This window comes from Plectropomus leopardus, chromosome 21 (assembly GCF_008729295.1).
Source record: "Plectropomus leopardus isolate mb chromosome 21, YSFRI_Pleo_2.0, whole genome shotgun sequence".
Classification (NCBI taxonomy): domain Eukaryota; kingdom Metazoa; phylum Chordata; class Actinopteri; order Perciformes; family Serranidae; genus Plectropomus; species Plectropomus leopardus.
The window spans coordinates 22,359,105-22,384,928 of record NC_056483.1 but is presented as its reverse complement, the minus strand read 5'-3'; the positions used below and the strand labels follow the sequence as shown (position 1 = coordinate 22,384,928).

General features: G+C 38.3%; 1 protein-coding gene across 1 annotated transcript in view; it reads right to left on the bottom strand.

The window, feature by feature from the left end:
• Positions 1 to 16,160: 16,160 nt before the first annotated feature.
• LOC121960882 (collagen alpha-1(XXI) chain-like) overlaps positions 16,161 to 25,824 on the bottom strand; it is a 76,769-nt gene continuing 67,105 nt past the window's right edge. The window contains 7 exon segments of the mRNA XM_042510768.1: positions 16,161 to 16,253; positions 16,255 to 16,349; positions 16,783 to 16,860; positions 21,319 to 21,411; positions 21,414 to 21,512; positions 24,505 to 24,559; positions 24,818 to 24,973. Coding sequence (XP_042366702.1) covers positions 16,161 to 16,253; positions 16,255 to 16,349; positions 16,783 to 16,860; positions 21,319 to 21,411; positions 21,414 to 21,512; positions 24,505 to 24,559; positions 24,818 to 24,973 — 669 coding nt within the window.

The window sequence follows — 25,824 nt, the reverse complement described above, 5'->3', positions numbered from 1 at the left end:
AACAATATAAACAATGTAAAAAATCAAGTCAATTAACAAAACAGTTGCTCTTTGTTACAGTAACAAACCTCAAATCTAGCAGCCCAACAAAACATCTAACAGTAAAATTAGTGCAATTTGAATAACACTCTAACTTTTCTCTAACAGAAATAATAATAACTAATACATTCTTTCTGCATCAAAATAGATCAGCCTTAACTGGGCCTGAAGGCATACAGCTGCCTGCTGATATGAGTGCTGTATTTTCATATTTAAAAAAAAAATAGTTTAAAAATAAAATCCATTGTATCAGCAAATGATGGCATTCTGTCCACAGAGACACAGTCAGATAGCTTTTGTTTTGAAAGAGAAGCAAGAAAGTTGAGGTAAAACAAACATCTTTGTATTTCCTCATGTCTGTGACAGAGAGAGACTTTACTTTACTTTACCTACGGTATAAAGTGGTATAGAGTCAACAAACGCGAGCGTCACGCATAAAAAAACGGCGAGCCACCGTTTCTCTAGATGTGCTGCAGCTGACACGCAGCTCAGGCGTGCCTGAGAAGCGCTGCTCGGGTGAACAGTGTGCACGCTCTAACTTGATACATGAGCGGCAAAACAAAAAACAACACGCCCGGTGCTGCTCACGCTCTCTTTATGTGCGCTGTGTGAAACGGTGCAACTCGTCAATACACGATGCGTGAATCGACGTATTCGCGTAATCGATTACGTTGATGTATATTATTTTGGTATCCTCACTGAATATGATATAATTATTCATATTGTGGAGATGAAATATTACTGCGCGCTCTCATTCCGTCAAAGTGCAACGAGTATTTGACTTCATTGTAAGATACCGACGCCAAAAGCCACCTTTTGTGGTTGTATGATATGCCACCAGACAGTGTCAGCTGAGAATGCGGCTAGAAATAGTCAAGGTGTTGTGATAATCCCCCAGATTTAGAAGTATTATACCGGCACAGGCGACGTCAGTTGAGAACATGACTGGACAAGGCCTGTCATGTCAGCATGATATGCTCCTAGACAACGTCAGGTTGAAATACTGCTGGTAATGATAATAAAAGGAGCACAAAGGTCCCTACAGGGCTGACGGGAGGGGCGGTGAATAGATCAAACATACCCCGGACTTTCATGTGGGAATCTGGTGTTCACTTCTTGTCTGAATGTGATGTTTGTTTCTACACCCAGGCCCTTTTTGCTGAAATCCGTGTCCTTGTTGCATAATCCTAAGCCTGGGCTTTTGTTGACATCCCAGTGTCGGTGGCCATGTCCCGGAACGTCAACAGCAGATGCAGAGGGTTCCTTAGAGCGTAATATGTAGACAAGGAGTTCCACTTGCAAAGCAGCAATACTTGACAACTTGATGGGAACATGTACAATAGAATTTTACTGTGGCTTATTCTAGTCACTGCTTCTATGATCTTCAAATAAAGAAGTAGATATTTGTTTCCCAGAGATGATGACACTGGTGTTGAGCCACAAAAACTTGGAAACTGTTGGCAGGAAATTCATCATTGATTCAAAAACCCACATTGGTGAGTGTCAAACCCACAGAGCCGTACAACATGCATATTGCACAATTGCCTGGGTATTTGGTTAGCTCCACACTGCACTGTAATCAGTAAGTGGTGTAATCAGTTTCCACTGGGATGTTTTTATGCAGTCATGTCATGTTCACACCTGAACTGTATTTTTCAGTAAATGGCCCGATGGTAAATGACATTTCTTAGCTTCACTTTTACACTTGCTCAGATCAACTGTCTGCCATATCTATTTTTCCAGTTGTCATAGCAGTTACTGTGAAGAATTAGATAAACAGTATACTGCTGTTAAATGTGCTGATGATTGAGTTATAGTCAGCTTACACAAGGGAGGGGAAGCAGGGCATGGCCCTACATTGATTTTTTTGAATGATTGAATAATTTTTTAATGAAATGTTCTGAAAGGCAAGAAACAGTCGTTGGCTTGGGAAAGTCTGAACAGAACTTGACAGTGAAAGCCTGAAATTCCAGGTGCCAACACAACAAAGCCAGAAATGGCACATACTGTAAAAGCTTTCATTTGTGGTGCTCACAGCATTGAGATATGACATTCAGAAATTCAACAACAAGTCTTCACTGTGAACAGTTCTCATTGCAGAGAATTATTTTTCCTCTGTATTGAGGTCAATGAGTCTGCCAACCAAAACGTCAGAGAAGATTGCTCATCATAGCTCTCAAAAATGACCCATATAGGGCTACAATTCAATTTCATCTGTTCTGTAAACACAATGCAGGGATTGCAGTCATATATGGGTTTCAATATTCAAGTCTTTTTTCAGAATTTACCCCTCAGGTTCTCAATTTTGGTACAGATGCAAAACTGAAGAGGCAATTCTTTAAAATGACCCAGAGTACAGGGTTCAGAACGAGGAAACATTCCAGAGGAAAGTCCATGGTTTTCCGACGCACCCACCATCTCAACCAGGTTCAGTGGTCGCATTGGTCACGTGATCACAGCCTTCCAGATATGTGAGTTATGCACAAGTTACTGTCTCATGACTACATGGAATATATACTGATTTGGATGCATTGCTTTTAGGAGTAAAACTTACAGTTCATGAGAGCAGCCCTCCACCCAACGGTCTAAGAGCCAAAGATATCCAATTAACAATGAAACAGCAAAAAGCGGCAAAACCTCACTTTTGAGAAGCTGAAAGCATTTAATGTTTGGCATTTGTGCTTGATGAATGACTTAAGGCCTAGACGCAACATACCAACATCAAAGAACTAGTAAGACTGTTGCGTCCCCTTATGTCTCCTGTGTCACGGTTTATAATTTGCATATTGCAAAGACTACAACCAGTGTCCGACCAGCATGCATGTTCTGCACTATTATGAGAGGAAATACCTCTCTGTGTCAGCAGACAGTGGTCGTACGTAATCAGAACTTAAAACGCGAAATTGGAAGACCAATTTAGTAAGTCACTTTTAAGAATGCCGGCTGCCGTTTCTGACGCTTATTCAACATGCTGAATCAGCATGAATCAGCATTCAACATGCTGAATCAGCTTAACAAAACTGACTTGGACTAATAGTGTGGGACACAAGGCAAAGACAAAGATGACAGACGCTCACAGACAGCCCAGCATTGACTAACGGTCAGTCATCAGCTTGATATTTCAGAGCATTTGAACGATTATCAGTTCTACAAAATGGTTGTCCATTACTCACCTGCTGCCCAACTAATGACTTAACTAACTGTTTTGGCACTGGACCCATTAAGATCTGGCATCACAACTGGTTGGATGGCAACAAAATAGCACTTTTGTTTTTAAGGAAAGGGTCATGGTGATGATACGTCAGATGATATTCTGTATTTTTCTTAATGCCAACAGATCTCATGAAAAGATTCAAACCAGGCATGAATTAATCTATAAACAAGTGTTGTGTTTATCAATCCTCAGCTGAAAATAGTCCCCAATAAATAGACTATTTCTGCTGTAAAGAAAAACAGGAGTGTGACATGACAATGTTATTTTGCTGATGCTAGGATCTATATTATGCTACATTTATCATGGAAATAATAACAGTACCTGCAATTTAATTTACTCACCCAGCCTTTACCAGAGATAAACTTTTATATTTTTGTATTGGCTGTTTCATGAATATGAATTTAAATGTTGGCTTTTGAGAATTTACAGCATTCAATATAATAGTTGTCATGGCTTGGACAAAGAAAAAATAAAAACCATAGACTACCATAGTAACTTCTAAATATTTGTGAGAAACCAGAAATGCACTAATTGACTGAGAAGTAACTTCCTTAAAAAGACAAACACTGCTATTGTGAAAGTAATTGTTTAACAGATGTGTGTTTTAGATTCAAAGTTTACTGTCCCACTGGGGAAATTTGGTAGTACCCATGAAATATAAAACAACAGTGCACAGACAGTGACAGCAAACACCAATACAAAAGTATGTGCAATTGACATTACAGGGCTTTAATATTACATTCCATATATATATAGATATATTTATAAGGATATGTGTAGCAGCAGGAAACTCTGACAGCACAGGACAGCTCCTTCAGTGACAGACTGCTTCACCCGCAGTGTGTGAAGGAGAGATACCACGGTCCTTCCTTCCTGTCACACTTGATATTCAGCACTGCTCCCAGTTCCCCCCATACTGCAAAACTGACAATCATCAATCATGTGAAACATCCGTGTAAACTAAACTGTGCAATCTAAATATTATCTATATGCAAAATGAGAATTCAACCGTGTAGTCTGTCTACTTATATTTTGCTTTTTCACTGTTTACTTCTTTATGTATCTCGCTGTTTGTTTTTACTGATGTTTCTTGTTTTTCCGCTCTGCTGTTGTAACACTGCAAATTTGCCCACTGTTGGACTTATGAAGGATTATCTTATCTTTGTGGTAACAGGGTTCTAGCCTGGTGCACACAAAAAACATTTTTCAATATTTTAATTGTAAGGGCACACAAAAAAGAGACAGAAATATCCAAGACTCGTGATCAAACGCAACATAAGAAAAAACAAACATGCAGGTCTGTCGTCGTCATCTGGTTGTACTTGTAGTTGCTGGCTTTTGCACCGAAAAACTAGTGTCAAACATGTCGGTGACACCTCCCGGTCAGCTTTCTCTCATTGACCATTACGTTTCTGCTCAATTCTCCATCGCTGTTCGTTCCGTTGATTTTAAGTTGTAAGCATAAAACAGTGTTAAGATTTTATAACTGGGGAGACTCTGATTCAGTCAGTAACAACAGCTTTATGCATGCAATCCCCTTCACACTGCAGGATCAGTCGGGCAGATAATCTGTTCAGACCAGCCTCAAATTGGGACTCAAAATCTGCCAAATTAACCTGTGAGGGGCCATGTTGTGTTAATCCTGCTTTATAGGAAGAAGGGTGTGTTAGCTAGCTAGTGTTAGCTCTATGCAGGGTGTTTTCAGACAAAAAGTAATACATCAGAATTTGTATATAACTTATGTAATTGGGCAGGCTGTGATCATGTTATTAATGGAAGTAAAGAAGGAAGTTACAGAGAGTCCATGTAAGGAGGAAGATTGGGGTTGTAGAAGGGTCAAGCAAACTCACAACTTTTCCCCAGGAGACTATTGTTTGTGTCCTAGGTGAAATCAAGTTAACTTTTCCAAAATCTTATCTTAGTTGTCTAAACCTAAGCTATGTAACTTTATGTTAGGTATGTAATATGATAATGCCCAACCATGTTTCTTTACCTGACGCTTACTTATGTAAATTAACTTCTTGAAAATTTGACCTTTCCAAAAGCTAACCTATGTAACTTTACTTTACAAACCCTAACCTACTTAACTTTAGTTTAAGCATATCATTTGGTGAAAACACCATTTGCCTGTTAGATATCGTACAGTCTGTTTTTTGTGATGTGTTGTTAGGTCAACCTCTCACTGGTGTTAAAACTCAGCATTCAGCACAAAAAACCTTGCGTTATTTATTTACTTATTTTTGTTTGGTTAAACACAGATGCTCTCCTGTATATCTAGCATGAGTGGTACCTCGCTCAGATGTGTAGTTTATATGAACTGCTTCAAGTTCACAGCAAAAACAACTTTATTCAACTTTGCTGTATTAGTACTTTTCTTAACTTTATACTTTCTTTATTTAACATTATAACAATATTTTAGTAATATATAATATAGTTTATCATTGTATTTTAGCAGTTAACAGTAGTTTATGGGAGGTTTCCAAATATCTAGATACATATAGTGTATCCAGATATAGCCCAGAAATATTGTGATATTATTTTAAAGCCATGTCACCCAGCCCTACTTAGCATATAACAAAACTCCACTGAATCTTGGACTTGTGAGTCTGAATAAACTGTTTTTATCCATGATTTCATTTTGTGTCATACATCTAGCAAAGGCCACAGAAATACATTTGTCAAAATACAAGTATGTGCACTGTTGCTTTATCAAGCGCACCTAAGAGGATATTTGGCAATGGTTTCCTGTAAGGAAATCATAAATGCATTTTGACACTTCGTCTCTCAAGAGATAAGAAAGGAGCAGAAACAGAATCTCCAACATACTGCACCTAACATGATGTAGTTATGGGATGACCTGTAGGGTAACAATAGTTACTGTAATTAGTAGATATCTTGTTTTCAGGTGAACTATTGTGTCTCAGCAGTGATGCTCCAAAGTGAGCTGAGGAAAATGTGTTTGTCATGCTATCCTCTGATTATTTTGTCAAAAACAGCAGCATGATAATGATTTGTCCCCACAGAGGGTAAAATCATGTTTCCAAGTAAAGGAGATTAAGCTTGAATGCCTCCCCAGTGAGTATTACTAACGTTCCTTACGACAGACAGCTTTCTTGAGAACACGCTGGTATCAGTAGCCAGTGTGTTTGAGTGTGTGCGGCAGGTTCAGTGAGTTCAGATGCATGAAGTGAGCTGATGGGGGATTTGCACATTAAATGTCGTTGTAAAGGCACGTTAACAGTCTTAAATGAGGGAGAAAGGAGATCAATGCTCACTCACTAAACCCCACTCAGATCTCTGTCAGGGGATTTGGACAAACAACCCCTCTGCTCCATTCTTCACCCCAGCGCAGGATAAACATTAGCTCGCACATGATGGAATTACTCCAAGAAACTGCGTGTTCATACTTTGCTGCTACTGACTACTGCAAATTACAAAAGCTGAGAGCAGCAGAGAAGAGCAACTTACAGGAAAAGCCTGTTTTTTTATTTTTCATATGGCCAAACAATTCATTGAATTGTTTATTGTCATTATTGTTTTACACCCTGCAGAGTTTAGAAGGTTAACCACTTCTGCAATCATAGAACTTGTCAATCTATTGGTGTTCATTATGTATAATATAGGCATGGTTTTAACTTAATTTTGCCCTCATGAAAATTCAAGTAGGATTGAAACTGTGTCTTTGTTAACTTTTGCAGCACGTAAAAAGTATGCAGTTATTACCTTTTCTTTACTTATATTGTCAACAATTCCTCTGAAAAGACCAAAACCAATGTGTTAGTCCTCAGACCTCACAAATATATCAACACGTTCTCATCCTAGGTCATCACATATTGCCACTTTGTCAACCATCGCATCTACAGACTAGGTATCCTCCTGTGTCTGCTGGTGACATTCCATGATGCCAGAATGTCAACAAAAGCACATGGTTGGGATTAGGCAACAGAAGCACATGGCTATGTTTAGGTAATAAAAGCACATGGCAACCGACACTGAGATGTGAACAAAAGCACATTGTCAGGATTAGGCTACAAAGGCATGAGTTGTTAGATTTAGGAAAAAAACATCATGGTTTGGCTCTACATTCACACAGGACGCAGGTGAAAGTCTGGGGTTAGTTGGACCAATGTCCCCCTCACCCTACAAGGAGTCTTGTACTCCATATATTTCATTGTCACCATACCATACCATACCATGTCATAGTCAGGTGCAGTCCACCTAACCAGCAGCGTATCATAACACTGTAACAGGTTCTGTCTGGTTACATTACAAACTGTTGCTGTCTGGCAGTGTATCATACCACCGCTATTGCTTTTGGTGTCGGTATGTTTTGCCAAAATCACTGACAAAGCAGCAGTATTTGACGACTTTGGAATAAGAATGGGCTGGATAGTTTTGTTTTTAAAAAAGACTCAGTTATTTGCTTAAGCAGCTGGTGACTGTAGTTTCTAGCAAAGGTTATTCGAACAGGAGGAATTAGTGCATTTGGAACTATTTCCAGTGGCGGATTAATACAGCAATACCATGTATTTGGCATTTGGTCCAAATAAAGCAGAGTGTGTGTGTTAATGGCAATGAAGGAAAATGTTACTCATTCCAACAGTGTGTCTTACTGATGTGTTTGAGTAGTTGAGTAATAGAGTAGGACAACAGTGGAGCTTTGTGACACACAGGAAGAAGTCACATCAGGCTTTGTGGATACTCGATAGTTGGTAACATGTATTGAATTTTTGAACTGACACATGATACATTTAGAGTTTATGGAGCCTAGACCAAAACTATGAGATCTAAATGCCTTCCACAATTAACCGTGTGTGCTTTTACCTATTTTAAGGAATCAGGCTCCCTTGCTTTGGAGTGTTTTGGCATGTTAAGACTGTGCTTGATTGGCATATATCTGAGAAGTAAACTTGACCTCATGTAATTCTTGCAAATTTTTACCCAAGTTAAACCTAAGTAGGGTGAGCTAGAAAAAGTTGAGACACCTGTTTGAGCACACAGGGCCTAATGGTATCCACATTTGTGTGAGATTAGGGGATGTCGTGACCTAATAAGTAGAGGACTCTGATGGATGGAAAACATCAGCTCCTTTAATGAAAAATAGATAAATGTGTTGAGTGGAGGATCTCTGGCTCTCTCGTTGTGCTCTTGTTTAACTTCCCAGACCTGCCTTTCTCTACCAGTTCACCAGAAGCCCTCATGCCTTCACCTGACTCTAATTTACCTGTTCACCTGTTTCCACTTTCAGATGAGCCTATTGTGGTTTTTAGTTCCGTGTATTATTTAAGCTCTGGGAACACTGGATCCTACATTTCCTTTACATTTCCTACATTTATATCCTTTTTATACAACAGTGAAGAGCATGGGCGTCATTGCCCTGTCCTTATCTTTAGTACAGTATGGTATCTTTTGGTGGTAATGTTTCCAAATACGTAAATTATGTGGAAATAATTTGTATGCAATCATTTTCTGGTCTCAGAATAAAATTCTAACAATTCTATAACATAATCCTCAACATGACTTGATAAGAATCTAGCCATTTTTGCCAAATTTTTTTCTTTTTTCTTTTCCTTTTTTTTTTTTTTTTTAAATTTTCCAAATCTACTTATTTGCTTGACATTTTTTGTCAAGTTGCTCTTTGTCTTTTTCCCATGTTTTTGAAACAAATCAAACCGATTTCAAACCATTTTCTTTGTTTCCAAAAAAACAAAGAAACCTTTTACCAATTTCTTGCAATTTGCTCATTGCATTTTCCATGTTTTTGAAGAGAATTAAACCTTTTTGCTCAGGTTTCAAAGGTTAAAATACTGGTGAAAAGTGTCTGAATCTGGCACAAGAAAGGTGATGTCGATCCAGATTTAGAGGGTGAACACTCGCATCTTGTAAGATCTGATTGCGATTTAACAAAAATGTTATCAGACCCATGCATGAGTTTGTTCGCAGTTTGAGTTATGACACAGTAGCTTATTAAAATGCTTTCCAGGTGATCTGTAATTTATGTTCAAGCTCCATTTGATGTGAATTCTCACGTAAATCAGCATCACATCAGTTTGCTGCTGGATATAAACCAGCTGATGTTCAGAATTAGTGTACAAACTACATTCATTCATTAACCGCTTATTCTGTTCGGTATTGTGGGGTTAAATATAAACTTATATAAACTTATTATTACTATGCAAACTCAACACAGAAGCTGCCACCCCCTCCTCGGATTCAAACCCAGAACCCTTTTTCTGTGAGGCAACAGTGCTAACCGCTACCCCACCATGCCACGAACCACATAAAAACATCAAAAACATTAACATTTGAGCACAGAGGAAAGAAATACAACAAGAAATACAATTCACTGTAAATAAAAAGTTTATATAAAACATCATGTTGCTGAGTCAACATCTGAAGCAATCCACTGTCAGATCATGTGAGAGCCAGGTGTTTCCCATCATCCCCTGGGCTTTGAAGTTGGTTGAGAGCAATTGCAGGGCCTGGCTTTAAAAACTAAGGGTGTGAGATTATTATTGTTACTTGTGCAAGACCACAAAGCTGTTGAAGTATGAAGTCAGACACAAATCTTGGCAGTGATCCCTTCTGCACAGGCCTAGCTCATTTCAAATTAGCCTATTGTGCACTTAATTTTGTATCCTACTACGTGCACAATAGGCTGTGCACGTAGTAGGATACAAAATTAAGTGCACACAGCAGGATGCATGGTGAAATGCATGAAGTAGGATACATAATTAAGTGCATGCAGTGGAATGCAAAACGAAGTGAGTGGCAAAAACTCATTTAATTTAGGGCTGTCAGCATAAACGCGTTAATGATGATGCAATTAAGGTCCATAGTTAACATGTTAAGTCACATTAACTGCCAGACAACATTTCTTTCTTTAAGAGGCTGTACTGGGCTGAGTGCTAAAGCTAGAGTGATACTGTATCGTATAAAACAAGAAAACTTGAGGAATCTAGTGGTACACGTCATGTTGTGCTAACTTCTCAGTAAAGGGATGGAATAAAGCTCCAAAGTTAGGCTAAATTTAGCAATTTTGGTAAAATAACATGGCCATTTCACAGGGGTCTCTTGACCTCTGACCTCCAGATCTCTGAATGACAATGGCTTCTGTGGGTACCCATGACTCTCCCCTTTTCACACATAAACACTTTATGCTAGACCCATGTAGATTATTGCCACCATTTGATTCCTAATTAAGACAATCTGATAAGAATTGATGAAGCTTGTCAATATAGACTTCAGAACTGTTTTAAAATGCAAAGTAATGGATTTAAAATCTGATTTAAAAAAAATGAGATTAATCTCAGTGAACAGAAATTCTGCAATTAATTTTGATTAAAGTAATGTATCGTAAGACAGCCCTAGTTTTAAGTTGTGAAAGCAGATCTAGTTAGCACCAATTTTACCTTTATGGTGTAAATGTGCTAACAAGATCAAGACAACATAGTAAAGTCACTGTGTCAGTCAAACTATATATTCCTGGTCAATAGTTGAACTAAGGGTAGGTTTGTAGAGAGCTGCCTTTAAATAAAACTCTATTCATATGTAATATGTTTTATCAAAAACCTTCACTGACAGAAATATCATTCATGAAAGCTTTCTTTAAGAAGTCAGTGAAAAGTCAGAGTGACATAATAAAGGTTTGTTTTAATATAAAATTATTTTACAACCAAACGTATACTGCAGTGTAAATACAAATTGTTCAAAATATGTATTAAAATACCATTGTTATGCATTTTAACAGCATTTATTATAAGTAATGTTTTCTTTGAAAAAGGCTATAAATATCAAAAAATACAGAGGAAAGACAAGATAATGCAAACACCTGTTTCCATGAAGTGGTCTGACTTAACTTGGAAATCACCCCTCGCACTGCATAGGCTGCTTCTGCAGTAAAGATGGTCACTGATAAACTGACACTTTTTTTGGTGGGTGTCAGCACTTGAAAAAAGACTATAGCACGCTTTTTAAAGATATCCCTGTTAAGATCAACCACAGAGACATGCTTAACACTGTCACAGTATTAAATGTGAGACTGTACTCAGCAGAAAAACTGTAACTTACTCAGTAGCAGCAGTAAGCTGCGTCACGTAGATGTAGTGCTGCAAATAGCCTAAACTAGGAGAGGGTGGTTGGGTGTACAAAGCATGTGACTTTGATGGTGGGGATGTCACTCTGTCTGCCAACAGTCACAATTTATCCAATTTTACCGCAGTATTTCTGTGTCAGTGAGTCCCATTTGTTATCAGGTTTAGGTAAGTAAAACACTTGGTTAAAGGGATACTCTAGCAATTTGGTATTGTGTTTCTATATAGTTTTCACAACAAACAGATAAAAAATATAAAGGTCAAAAGTGAAGCAGCAGAAGACAAAATATTCTGGCTATTCGTCCTTTAGTTTGGACCAATTTAGTATGATGTATGGTACGATACGGTTTTGGTTTGGTTTGGTATGGAATCATTGTATGGTAGGGTATGGTAGGGTATGTTATGGTAAGGTACGTTTTCGTTTCGTATGGTATGGTAAGGTATGGTATGGTAAGGTATGGTGAGGTATGGTATGGTATGGTAAGGTATGGTATGGTATGGTATGGTATGGTATGGTATGGTATGGTATGGTATGGTATGGTATGGTATGGTATGGTATGGTATGGTATGGTATGGTATGGTGTGGTATGGTATGTGTGGTATGGTATGGTGTGGTATGGTATGGTATGGTATGGTGTGGTATGGTGGTATGGTGTGGTATGGTATGGTATGGTATGGTATGGTATGGTATGTGTGGTATGGTATGGTATGGTATGGTATGGTATGGTGTGGTATGTTAACAGTATGGAATGATATGGTTCAAATAAGTTGTACATGAACATTGTTTTAGGGGACAATGATAACTCCTGACATTTTTATTCAGTCCAGTTATATTAGTATTTCATTTTTCAACAGGTATCGTCAAACCCTAACTCATATCGTCATGGAATTCAAGTTCTTCTGAGGAGAAGAACCCACGCCATATTCCATGAAGTTTCCTTAAGTACTATTCACGGGCCAAAAATATCAACTTTATACACAATTTACAATCATTATACATATTGTAATGACATTTTTAAAACTTATTTATGGTCCCCAGAAGATGAACTAAAACTTAAACTTAAAATGACATAATTGTTGCCATCAAACAAACTGAAAAGCTGGAAGTTAAACAATTTGGCACATACAACAAAGTTTTTTATATCTTCAAACAGTAAAGTCATATACATATTAAATTTTTGAAAAATAATGCTTTGCAAAAATAACAATAATAATACACAGTAGGAAAGTCACGCTAAAATTGTCACTCTTCCGGCAGGACTGCTGGCTTGATGCACACTTCTTTATAGGACTTGAATGAAAACAGGGTTTGCCATTCTTGCTGCAGTGATAACTTGAAAACTGCCAAGTTTAATTTGACAACTTTACAGTGTAACAAACAACAGTCTGGTATCTGCATTTTAAAGTCTGAACTCTTTGAAGAGGTGCTGCCCAGTTTGCTACTCTACAAGACATTTGGAGTTGTTTGAGGTCTGTGACATGTTTGTCTTGTCAGTTGTAACCAAACATGGATTGTTAAGTCTTTCTTCTTAGGAAACTGGGACAAGACCATAAAACAACCCATACTTTCTGTAAATGGGAATGGAAAAACAGACTTCTGAATTTGTGTAAATAATAAATAAGCATATCTTATTTTGCTCCATGCTAACACATTGTTTCACTCTTTTATTCCTGCCTGTGGCAACTTATTGTTGCAGAATCTGGATCTGAAATAGCTGCTTTATTCAGCTCCATAGACCTGTTTTCACTGTGGTGACATTTCTACTCATAGCTGATGAAGCTGAATACACAGCTCTTCTGAAATTCTTTGGCTGAGTAAATGGGCTTTAAATGGATTGTAGCATTGAGACCATAGTTTTAATTGTCCCACAAGCTGAAAATAACATGCGAGAGTTGTCATTTAAAAGCATTGAAAGTTTGTAAAATGTATCTGTCCAGTCACATTGTGGGCCTACTGTATAACTTCACAAAAATAAACATAGTCAAACAGTGAGCCCAACAAAAAAGCACTCTGAAAACCAAGGATAGAAAGCAGCTGCTAATTGTGTAGCCATGAATAAACAAACCCAGAATTCAGACACAAAATGAATTCAGACTCATAAACAAAAGAGCAGCAGAGTGGTGAGTGTTGCATGACTTTGTTGTAGTGTTGGAATTAAAGCTATGAAAACTGTAATATACTGAAATTACGAAGGCACTTAGAGTAAACATGAGCAAAGTCTTTAGTTTGAGCAAATTATAATGGATGCCTCTTGATAAAAAGGGAGGATTTTTACTGAAATATTCTTACGAAACAGGGGGAGGAACTAGAAACAAAGGCCCCGTCAATAACATAAACCTGCATAAATCTGCAGCTGAGGTAAATAAAGGCCGCTATTTGAGAAGTCACTGTAATCCACGAACAAAAAAAGCAATGCAAAATATATAATATTGGCAAACATGAAAACAAATATGATCTGTAAAAATAGACAGTGACAGGGTTCTTACAACCCCGTGTGTGTCGCAGTGATGGATTAGCACAGCCCCTGGTGCCTGGAACACAATAGATGATAGAATATGTTTTTCCACCAGAGGGGATTACATGTAGGATGCACGAGAAGCAGGCTGACAGTGAAATAATGCACTGCAAACTAACTGTGTTGTTTCGAGTGATTTCAACTTGTGAACTTTTCTTCAGACTCTTATCTTTGAGTGTTAGCTAACCTTTCACAAAATAATCATGTGAAAATGGAATGTCCCGTTCTCCCACCATGACGCATACCTGTCAAGAGTGTACTGTACTTTTCACATCATTTGTAGACACAATCATTTCTCTCAGCCAGATCTACGCTGAAGGCAGGAATAATCTCACTGGTTGATATAAACCCTCTGGGAACTGCGACTTTAAAAGCACATCATGAGTGCTAATTCTTATTCACATCTGTTGAATCTATGCACTTTTTAAAATATGTACTTATAGTCGGAATAAATTCATTATTATTATTAAATTAAAGAGGACGTGAGTCTTTCATGGTTGTCAGGAGGAGACTCATCTGTTTTGCCACATTGGCCCAAATAGGAAAGCCCAAGGTCTTTTTGGCTGTGGTGCATCTACCTATAGGCTCCCCCCTAAAAACTAGAATTACCTCCCTGCGGATGTATGCCGCTGTGCACCAATCAGGTTGCAATTGCAGTATACATCCATGAATGTGAAAACATGGATGCTTCACACACATCTTCCCACCAGCAGCACAGAAGATCTAAACAATCAGCACAATTTCAAGGTCTAGTTTCACCAATTCAGTATTTGACCAAATGTGTCCCCTTGTGTTCCCGAGTTATGATGCTGAATAATGGCCAGAAAAGGGTTTATGTATAATACTATAATATCACAGTAAAGTTGACCTTTAAACCTTTTGATTTAAAATGTCGTCACGTAAATGCTAAATGGACTGTACTTGTATAGCGCTTCTCCAGTCTTATTGACCACTCAAAGTACTTTAATACTACATTAACCTCATCATTATATTCAACCACAAAAATCGAATCAGCTCATTCTTGAGTCCAAGTGGATGTCTGTGCCAAATTTAAGGAAACTCCCTCAAGCGATTGTTGAGATATTGCGTTCACCAGAATGGGATGGACACATGGTTACAGTGACCTTGACCTTTGACCACTATAAACTATTAGTTTGTCATTGAGTCCAAGGATGTTTGTGCCAAATTTGAAAAAAAAAATTTTTTTTTCTTGTTCACAATAAAGAGACAGAGGACGTCACAGTGACCTTGACCTTTGACTTAAGACCACCAAAACTGGCATAATGTTTCTAACCACAGCTATCACTTGTATAAAAATCTTTACTGTGAAAATAATCCAAAGATCTAATGTTAACGATTGCTCTGTCATAGGGGCACCACTTAAGTTTATCTAGTTCATAAGTAAGTGATTATTACAGCCAGAATGTGCTAGAACATTGATGGGTGTGGTGGAGTGGATGTGGGCAGCATGACAGTAAGAGAAAATTAAAAGACATGGCCATCCAGAAAAAGAGAAACAAGACAAAATTGTTTCAAATTACATTGTTCGTTATTTATTATTGTTGTTAGCTAAGTTGTTTGTTTGTGATGGTTTCTCATTAGCTTTTATTCTTGTTTGTAATAAATACAATAAAAAAAAAATACAATTTTGAAATGTTTGGGGGGGTTGGGGGGCACCAGGGGAAGCTTGCCCACGGTGTCAAATGTGTTAGGTCTGTCACTGCTTATTAGGCATACAAAAATGAAGTACTCTTTTAATTTTATTCATAAAAATGTGTTAAAGAGTGTTGAAATTTGATGGGACTGGTGGTGATGTTAGCCTACAAGCGTCATGTCTCATTTGCAAAGATTTCAGTAACATTGACTTAAACATAAAGAGTAACTCAGGTAAAACAGGAGGTAGCTATATTTAATGTAAGTCCGAATCCTAGCTGTGTCTCTACACACACACACAAAAAAAAAAACAGAAGTCAGTTACAACCACTGTGGTGCTCATCTGGTCTCCTCATGATCGGACTTCACCGTGTAAACCTGCTGTACAAAGGTTCCGAGTTTTGAAGTTTTTTGGTCACCACCCTGCTGACCATCTTTGATCATGAATCATGTAATCATGAACCAACCTAATTTTCAGTTTTACTCAACATATGAGGTTATTGCTTCCTCCAGTGCAGCTGTTCTCCACACACACTGTCATAGAGGAGTCACCATTCACACACATCTCTGTTAGTCAGTGTTACAGTAAATCGCTTCCTCCAAACACGTGGGTGTGTTCAATGGCAGCCTCTCCACTCTGTGTGGTCAGACGTTGGGTCCTTTGCTGTAATGTTCCCTGAGGTTGTAGGTCTGATAACACATGGAAACGTCACAAACTCCTGGAAGTCCAGAGTTGCCCCCGTTTCCCTGGATCTCCTGGTGGTCCTGGTTTCCCAGGAATTCCCTGGTTTCCTGGATGGCCGATTCCATCAAAGCCACGGGGACCTTGAATCCCTGCAGTGAAATAAGATAAAACACAGCTGTTACTGTTATTTCTGCCTCATGTAAGGCTAGAAAATTCTGTTGAATTTGATGATAGTTCTTCTGTAGACTAAAAATAGCACAAGCTGGATCATAAATTACATCTAGTCATGAATTAATAAGCTGCTACCGCTTTCACAGAGAAATACAGCCCTCACTGTCTGTAACTTGGCTTCACCCCACCGACCCAGCTCACAGTAAAAGTATTCACTGAAAATGAAGTACAAACAGGGTCCACCCACATATTTATTAAAAATGTAACATGGCAAACAACCTTGATGCATTTTTGTTAAAAATGCACGGACCTGAAAGGCCAGATGTCAGAACATTGCAGTTAAGTTGCTGAAATAGCCTAATGGGTGAAGACATTTCCAAAAACAGGCTGATAGATGGGCTTTTTACATACCTGGCTGTCCAGGTGGTCCTGGAGGTCCACTGTAACCTTCTCCTTTGCTGCCTTTGAGCCCTCTTTGTCCCATGTCACCTGGGGATATAGTATGTGTGCTTTAGAAAATAGCATTAGAGCGTCTATAAATGAGCTGTCAGAGTGAGAGCTGCAGGAGGCAATGCTCCTTCTAAAGCAGCTAGTCCAGTGCTGCAGTGAGAGAGATGGATAAAATGGACATTTATTTATTCTCTAGCGTCCCTGTAGAAACTCCAAAATGGTTGATCCTCCACTTCCCACACTGAAACTTAATTGTGTCTTTCATTAGAGCCTCCAAAGGTTTTACAATTCCACCTCTTTCAAACTCCCATGCCTCCAATTTAAGGCACAGGCTTTCTTATTAAAACTCTGGTCTCCAAGTCCAGATTACAGTCTTTTCTCTCAGCGTTTTCAGTCGAACCTAACACTGTAAGACTGCTGTTATCCAGAGGCAGAGTAGGGGATGAATCTATGCTATTACTTGAAGAAATCTGATGCACATAATTGTAATAGTTGTTTTTGGTAGTGTTGCACCGTATACCGATACTCGGAAAGTATTGCGGTACCGAGCTGTTCAATACGATACAATACCACCTTTTATTAATACCAATACTTTATAAATGACAGCGTTTTAACAAAAGCCCAGTTTTGCGCTTGCCACAGTGAGGCTGTGTTTAAGTGCGAGGTTGTGTGTGAGTGTGTGCTGTTCCAAGCTGTGCTGTTACTCCCACCGGGCGTTGTGGGCGTGCCTAACATTTGCTTGCTGTTAGTGAGGTGCAGAGCGAGAGTTGTAGCTGCCAAAGTTTCAGATGCTCGTCTTGCTGACCGTCCACAGCTTGTTGACAAAGCAGACGCAAGGAGCGAAACAGTACTTACACCTTACACCACGCTCACTGAATGTGATAGATAACATATTACATCACCCCATACATACAGTACATACAGAGCCGAGACCTCGGTTAATAAGGAGGCGATTTTGTAGTTTGTGTTGAGTGAAGGCTAATAATCCGGAGTTTGAGCTTTAGAGCCTGATCACAAAGTGACAGTCGGACACTCACTGTCATTTGTGTGTATTGTTTTTATAGGCTATCAAACTGAATTGTTAAACTATTGAAAATAACATTAGCATAATTTGCATATCTCACCCACCCCACGAGACACACAAACACATACCAGCAAAATCTGCAACCACCCAAATTTTAACAAAATGCTGCAGGGCATTATTCCCCAACAAAAAATAGCCCAGTCTTAACTGGTTATCTGTGTTTTACAGTCTGATATGATAAGTACCTAAAGTAAAATGAGTGTAGTGCAATCTACGTTTAGCAATTCAACAGCAAAATAAATAAAACAATGTTCAAGTCAATTAACAAAACAGTTATTCTTTGTTACAGTAACAAACCTCAAATCTAGCAGCCCAACAAAACATCTTACAGTAAAATTAGTGCAATTTGAATAACATTATAACTTTTCTCTAACAGAAATAATAATAACTAATACATTCTTTCTGCATCAAAATAGTCCAGCCTTAACTGGGCCTGAAGGCATACAGCTGCCTGCTGATATGAGTGCTGTATTTTTCATATTTATTAGCACATATTCCACTCATTTATGAAGTTATATAAGCTCCTGCACAGCTGACAACCCCATCCTGTAAATGTTTCAAAATAAAATGCATTGTGTCAGCAACTGATGGCATTCTGTCCACAGACTAGTCAGAAAGCTTTTGTTTTGAAAGAGAACCCAGGAAGTTGAGGTAAAACAAACATCTTTGTATTTCCTCTTGTCTGTGACAGAGAAACTGCAGTATAAAGTGTTACAAGGTCAACAAACACGAGCATCATGCATAAAAAAACGGCGAGCCACCGTTTCTCTAGATGTGCTGCAGCTGACACGCAGCTCAGACGCGCCTGACAAGCGCTCCTCGGGTGAGCAGTGTGCACGCTCTAACTTGATACACGAGCGCCGAAACAAAAAAACAACATGATTGGCGCTGCTCACGCTCTCATGGCGCGCGAAACGGTGTGAATCGACGTATTTACGCAATGCACGTTACGTGAATCGACGTATTTACGTAATCAATTACGTTGATTACGTCAACCCACCGCTCCAACCCTAAGTATGACAAAAAATGGTTTCAAGATTAGTAATGCTGCTTACATCAAATTCCTACCCTACCCTATTTTATAAAATGTAAAAATAGTACCATCAGGTTTTTTTTTTCTTTTTTGGGTGGCTGGAGTGAAAATTATTCATACTCAACATTTATTGTGTTTTGTTTTAGATTTTTAGAATTATGAGGACTGTTGCAATCAGATACAAAAGAAGATGCACCTTATAGGATTGTTTTTTGTCTTGGTAGCGATCATAATTTTGCCATAGAGCAATTACACCCAGATCATGTAGGTGCACGGCTATCAAAAAAGTGAAAAAAAAAAACGTACACAAGGAAAAGATTAACGCCTGCACTCTTACTCCATGCCACACAAGTTTAAGCAAGACAACATTTTGATCCTGCTTGGATCTTTGGCAGGTCAAAATATTTGAGAAATTGGAGCCACACTTATACATAATGAGGCTGACAAGCTCGATGGTGGCGAGTCCAGTTAACCATCTGAACCACTCAGGTTGGTAAAACAATCAACAATCAAGAATTTAATAAAGAAAAAGAAAGAAAAAACAGTGATGCAGAGGCCATATTACAAAACAACAAACGTATCTTGAGAAAAACATATCAAGAAAGTATATCATAATTAATGTCCATATCATATACTTTTTTATTATAATTCATCATAGGTCATACCTCATCTACATGCCAAATTTTGTTTTATCAAGGTTAACCCTGTGAAACCAGAACAAATTTGCTTTAAAAAAAAAAAAAAAAACACAGGACAAGGGCAATGAGCAACAAAAAAAAAATGACCCCAAGATTAGCAAGAAATTAGTAAAAGAAAAAAAGTACAGAAAAAACAAGAAAATTGTTTAAAAAAAAAAAAAAAAAAAAAAAAAAAAAAAAGTATATATATATATAAATATATATAATATATATATATATATATTTATATATATATATATATATATATATATATATATATATAAGACCTGGACAAAGTGCTTAATAATGTAATACTTATGTACTAATTTTGAATATGTAATTATTAAAATTAAATATGAGTATAACTTTTCCCTAGCTTTTTTTTTCTTTTTTTCCCAAGACATTTACCTTTGCTTTCTCAAAATAAGTTTCTAAATCTACTGATTTCTTGAAATTTGTCGCTCATTGCCTTTTTCACCAATTTAATCTGAGTTCAAAGGTCTAAACACTTATGAATGGCATCTGAAAGCAGCACAAGAAAAGTAATGTTGCTCCAGGTTTCAAAGGGTTCAGGGGCAACAAAAGTAATCTCCAATAAATGCAACCAAAAGACACCTTTCTAAAAAAAATAATAGTAATAATAAAGGAAAAAAGGTTAAATCCAATGAATGAGAAAAAAAAAAAGATTTTTTTTTTGTTAGTTGAAATTTGACCTTTTTTTCTCTTTTGCATACTGGTGATGAATTTTAAAAGAAAAATTTTGATATAAACATTCATTTTGATATAAAAATGTCGAATGAAATATGTTTGATGTTTGGTGACATTTGCTCTGCATCACTTTTTTCCTCCTCTATGTACTTATTTCTACATATTTTCTATGTTTCTTATTCAGTTGTTTATTGACGGTTGTTTTCCTACCCGGAGTGGTTCAGATGGTGAACCACATCTGCAACCAAAGAGCTCATCAGCCTCTTGGTGTGCATGAAATATGACTGTAGATGTGGTTTAATCTTTTTAAACTTTTTGACCTGGAAACAAAGTCATTAAACATGTGGCATAGAGTAAATGTGCAACCAGTTATGTTTTTCTCAAATACTGTACAGATTTATAGGCACTTTATTATGACAAATGGTATGAAAACTAGTGAATATAATTGGGATAAAAAGTTTGGGCTGAGCATGAATGTTGTCAGTGTCTGGTTCCGCCCTGCTGTTCTCCTGACCTAAGCAGTAGCAATGGTACCCAGCAGTGGAGTGGTACAGTTTGGCAGCTTTCACAGCTGATTAGCCGCTCCCTGTCTCGAAGTGGTGATAAATCAAAGCCAGCTCATTGAGATGGCTTTGCATTCAGTATTTGTTGTCTTTTGCTCTGCTGACTCTCACTGATGCTCGCTCGTTTAATGATCTTGTTTTATGGGGTACAGTGAACATCAACACATCCAATTTGTTCATCATTGACACTGTTTTGATTTTAATCGTTGATGAAAGCAACAATAAATTTTGTCCCAGCTCTTGTTCATGAAGTTGGGTTGTTATTTATTGTCTTGTTTTCATCAGGGTAAAGAGACGGATTGAAAGGTTTTTGTCATCGTTTCACGCAGTGGATACATCAGCACTGGATTAAAAGGGAGCATTAAATACTAATAACATAAAGCTGTCATAACATGTTGATCATTGCTGTTTTAATGATATGGGTCATATCACCTTTGAGGCCTGTAGGACCCTGCATCCCAGGAGGTCCAGGGTAACCGGGGGTGCCAGTTCTGCCAGGGTAGCCTGGAGTTCCCATGGAGCCTTTGGTCCTGGTGCTCCTGGCTGACCTGGGGGTCCTTTCATGCTCTGGCAGGGTTCACATCTAGCTTGGGGGGCCAGGCTCTGCAGCAGTGCTGGAAGTTGATCTGCAGGACACAACCAGGATGTGCTGAGTCATCCATTAGTATATAAGATATTATAACATAATTCATATCAGAGTCTGACCACATAAGACTGTACACCTAACCACATAGAAAACCCATAAATATTTAGTGCATATAGATCCGAGAAATGTGTCATCTTAATCATTCTCAGATGTATTTCATCTTCTGTAAAATACTTGGGATTTCAAGAGGACTGCACCAAACATGACTATCAAGGATAGTCATGTTTGGTGCAGTGACATTGAAATCAGAAGCAAATCAGGAGCCTGTTTGCTGAGGAGATATCGGGTGTTTTCATACCTTCATATCCAGGGTTTCCGCGGGGTTTTAAAAAGTATTAAAAAGTGATAAATCAAAATTGCCAAATTTAAGGCCATTAAAGTGTGTTAAATTTAGTTTTAGAGGTATAATTAAAAAAAAAAAAAAAATAGGTATTATTTTTTTCAGACTATGATGTGTCCTATTTTTATTGAAATTCTTTCCATTAAAGTTTGCGTTAGAGTGGGCTTCAGCACATAATCAAAGATCCTCTACTTTGTATGTTTGATGCTGACGTCATATTCTGTGGTCGATTCGCTCCGCACGCGCTCAGCTCACCAGCAAGGGTGGACTGGCTCACGCTTTTTACTTCAACGGCCAGACAACCTAGTTGTCGTGATGGGGAAATGCAAATTTGCGCACAGCTTGGATGCAAGACCCAACATTTAAGGAATGGCTGAGGCCTGTTCTTGGAAATAACCGGCAAGCTTATTGTTCAGTTTGTAAAAAAACAGTAAACGTCAACTGGATGGGAGCTAACGCACTTAGGTCACACATGCAATCGTCTAAACACGCAAATGCAATGCGCGGTCGGCGACAGCAGTCAATTCTGGATGTTTCAGCTTTGTGTGCTGCTGCACCACCACCACAACCATCACAAGCTAGTGCCACAGGTCAAGCCAGCATTACTGCTCCTCCTGCAACTTCGTCTGACCTCCGGGTGACTATGGGCACCACACCAACATTGCGCGCAGAGGCTCTGTGGTGTCTGAACACAGCTGTCAAACACCACTCCTTCCACTCAAATGAAGGAGTTGCGGATCTATTCAAAGCAATGTTTCCCGACTCCGACATTGGGAAGACGTTTACCTGTGGCAAAACCGGGTACGTGGTCAAGTTTGGAATAGCGCAGTTTTTCAAAAAAACAGCTTGTCGACAGGATCAACAAAGCCGGGCCATACGTGTTGCTAATTAACACTTGACACTTAGTGTTGTGACAGTTTTTTAAAAAAATCTGAAGGTAGTGAAAAAGGTATTAAAAAGTATTAAATTTAACTTAAGGATTGCTGTATAAACCCTGATATCAAACAGTATATAACGGTATGAGTGTGGTGATAACCCCCCTTCCACAGCGAGCATGCTTCTTCCTTTCAGATTTTTAGACCAATAAATACACGATAAAAATGCACAAAATATCAAGAAAAGTAATACTCGCACGCCTTTTATCTTATCAAACTGAGAAGTGCAACTGGACACTTTTTGACTTTCACAACTTTCTCTCGGTCACGGAAGACTGATGAGGCTTATCTGCCTTGTTAACTCAATATAAAACACACTTCGTTCAAAATTGGCAAAAACAAAATAAGAGATCATACTGAACATGTTTATATAACTTTATACAAAAACAAAAAATCAGGTCAACTGATCGATTACCTACACTGCAACCCAAACTGATGCTAAGGGATATAAATAACTCATGATGAGCTTTGGCTGTGCTGTGTTCACAGACCGGCAAAAATATCAGTCAGTATATGGAGAGATGCACTGAATGATAAAAAAAAGGGACACGTGCACAAGATTTAAAAAATAAAAAAAAAGGAAACTAGGAAGTTTGCTGACAAGATCCACCATAGTGGAGCATTCAGCAGCTCAAGAAGCTGATATTTCCGTCAGGTGATCCATTTGATGGATGTGAATCCTCTATCCTCCCGTCCCCTGCATTATTGTATGGAGTAGCTGTGATGCATGGAAGAGACATGAGTGCAGGAAGTGAGGAGGCATGTTAGCCAAATGTAAATCACCCAGAGTTCTTCTTGATTTGCTTTCTCGATAAAGGTGATAAGTTCAGACTGCGGCATTCACTCACTTAACCCTCAGGGTCTGTTTGACACATTTTATGTGCTTTTCACTCCTCATTTTTTGATAATTTTGGCTGTGTTCATGCATATGGCATACATTTTGGGAAGATTATGTATTTTTGTTTAATCTCAGAATTTCTAGCTCAGTTCCTACAATAAGTCTAAAATACACTGCGGAAACAAAACTGTTAATTCATTACTGTTAAGTGGAAAAAAAAAAAAATGCCTTTGAAACCCATTCAAACTGAAATTTTTGATCCCACAGCCATCGAAGCATAAAAATTGTATTATTTCTGGGTGTCATTCTGGAATTTGTCAATTTCCATTTTTTTTTGTCATTTTCCACGTGATTACATCATTTTTAACAATATTTGGCACATGGAGAAAATACATGCTGTTCTCACTAGGTGCACTGTCACAATCAGTGTTGCTGCAAATCATTGATGTATCAGGCTTTGATAACCTAAAAATAAAAATCTACTTGGTAGAACATAATATTAATGTATGACTTTTTTTAAAACTTGAATTTGAAAATTGAAAGCAGAGCAATATGAGTGTGTAATATTTAAGCTGGCCCTAAGGGTTAATGAATAATTATTTACATTTGCATTTTGGTTGGTAAGGTATCTAACTAAAATGATCCACTCTGCTGCTCTTTACAGAGTGAATAAACACTTTAATTATTCACCACGCAGCCAGTTTAACCCTGGTTTGTTCCGATCTGTGTAAACTGATCAAAGAAGTCACGTGAAACTCCAGATCTGAGATGAGTGTTAGCAGCATTTTGTGCAGAGAGGAAGTTTCAGAGCCGGGCTTTCACACTAAGCAGAGTGACATAAAAACAAACAGATACTTACTACGCAGAACATCAGTGCAGAGCTTTAGAAGATGTTCATCTGAGGGAGGCTTGCCCTGCAACACACAATTACACTTTGATTCAGCAGAATCCACCCTGGGACTGCAAACAGGCTCAACCTGTGATTGAGTGTTCCTGCAGATTTACAGGATCTCCTCAACACTCCGCTCTCTGTCTTCCCGTAGCCCACACGCACCGACAGCAACACTCCCATTACTCCCAAACATTACTCCTCCAATCCAGACAGGAAATCAGTGACTGTTACTTTCAGACCATTTTTTTTTTAATCTGCTCAAAGGAGATGGTTCACTCACAGGTTTTCCTGGATATCCCGGTTGACCTGGTTGACCTGGCAACCCGTCCTGGCCAGGAAATCCCCTGGGACCAACAGCACCCATGTGGCCCACGTGGCCCATGTCACCTTTCTTTCCTTCAGGCCCCCTGTGGCCCACATCACCTTTCAGTCCTGTCTGAGGGAGCAGGAGGGAGGACAGGATACCTCAGTTTACAAATGAAAAAAGCTTAAAGTGAGGCTTATTTTGCAGTATTTGACTCAACTATGTTATCTCATACATAAAAATCAATTGATGGCAGGTGTGTCATGTTTTGCTAAATATGAGATGTCCAGTTCTTTTTAAAAAAATGAGATTTTTTTTTTCAAAAAAAATGACAACAACAAAATGCTCCGAGCAAATGCTATCAGCTACTGTTTAAGTTGCAATCATGAGCATTTTTGGCGAACTAAATATGTATTTCTGCTAAGGAGCATATCAACAACAACTATGGTTAACATAAAAAAAAAACCCCAATAACTTCACACTAGTATTTCCCCACTGTTTTGAGCCTGTCCTGTATGCTAACATTAACTTACTAACTTTACTATGCGATGCATACGATGGCCTTGAAAGACCAGCACACTGCAAATAAAGAAACGTGTCAAGACGTTTTTGAAGTTGGCCATCAGTGGTATTGAAAAATGACCTAAAATGTAATTGTTTTATTTGATTTTTACATTGTGATGGTACAATTCATATATTATTTGTTGCACATTAAACCAGCTTTAGCCTTTTGCTTACTTTTACTATATCTGGATTCTACTATCACAATGACCGTCCGAAAACTTTAATATCTTAAGCCGCAAACCATGGCAACAACTAACATGAATGTATTAAGAGAACTGGATACTGTACAATGCAGGGTCCACATTAATTCCTATGAAAGTTGCTCAGTAGCACATGAAGCCACGGTTTCCCGCTGTATGAAATTACCTGGATCCTCTGTATTCTGGGGCCCATAGAACAAGCCCACTACAGACTTTCAG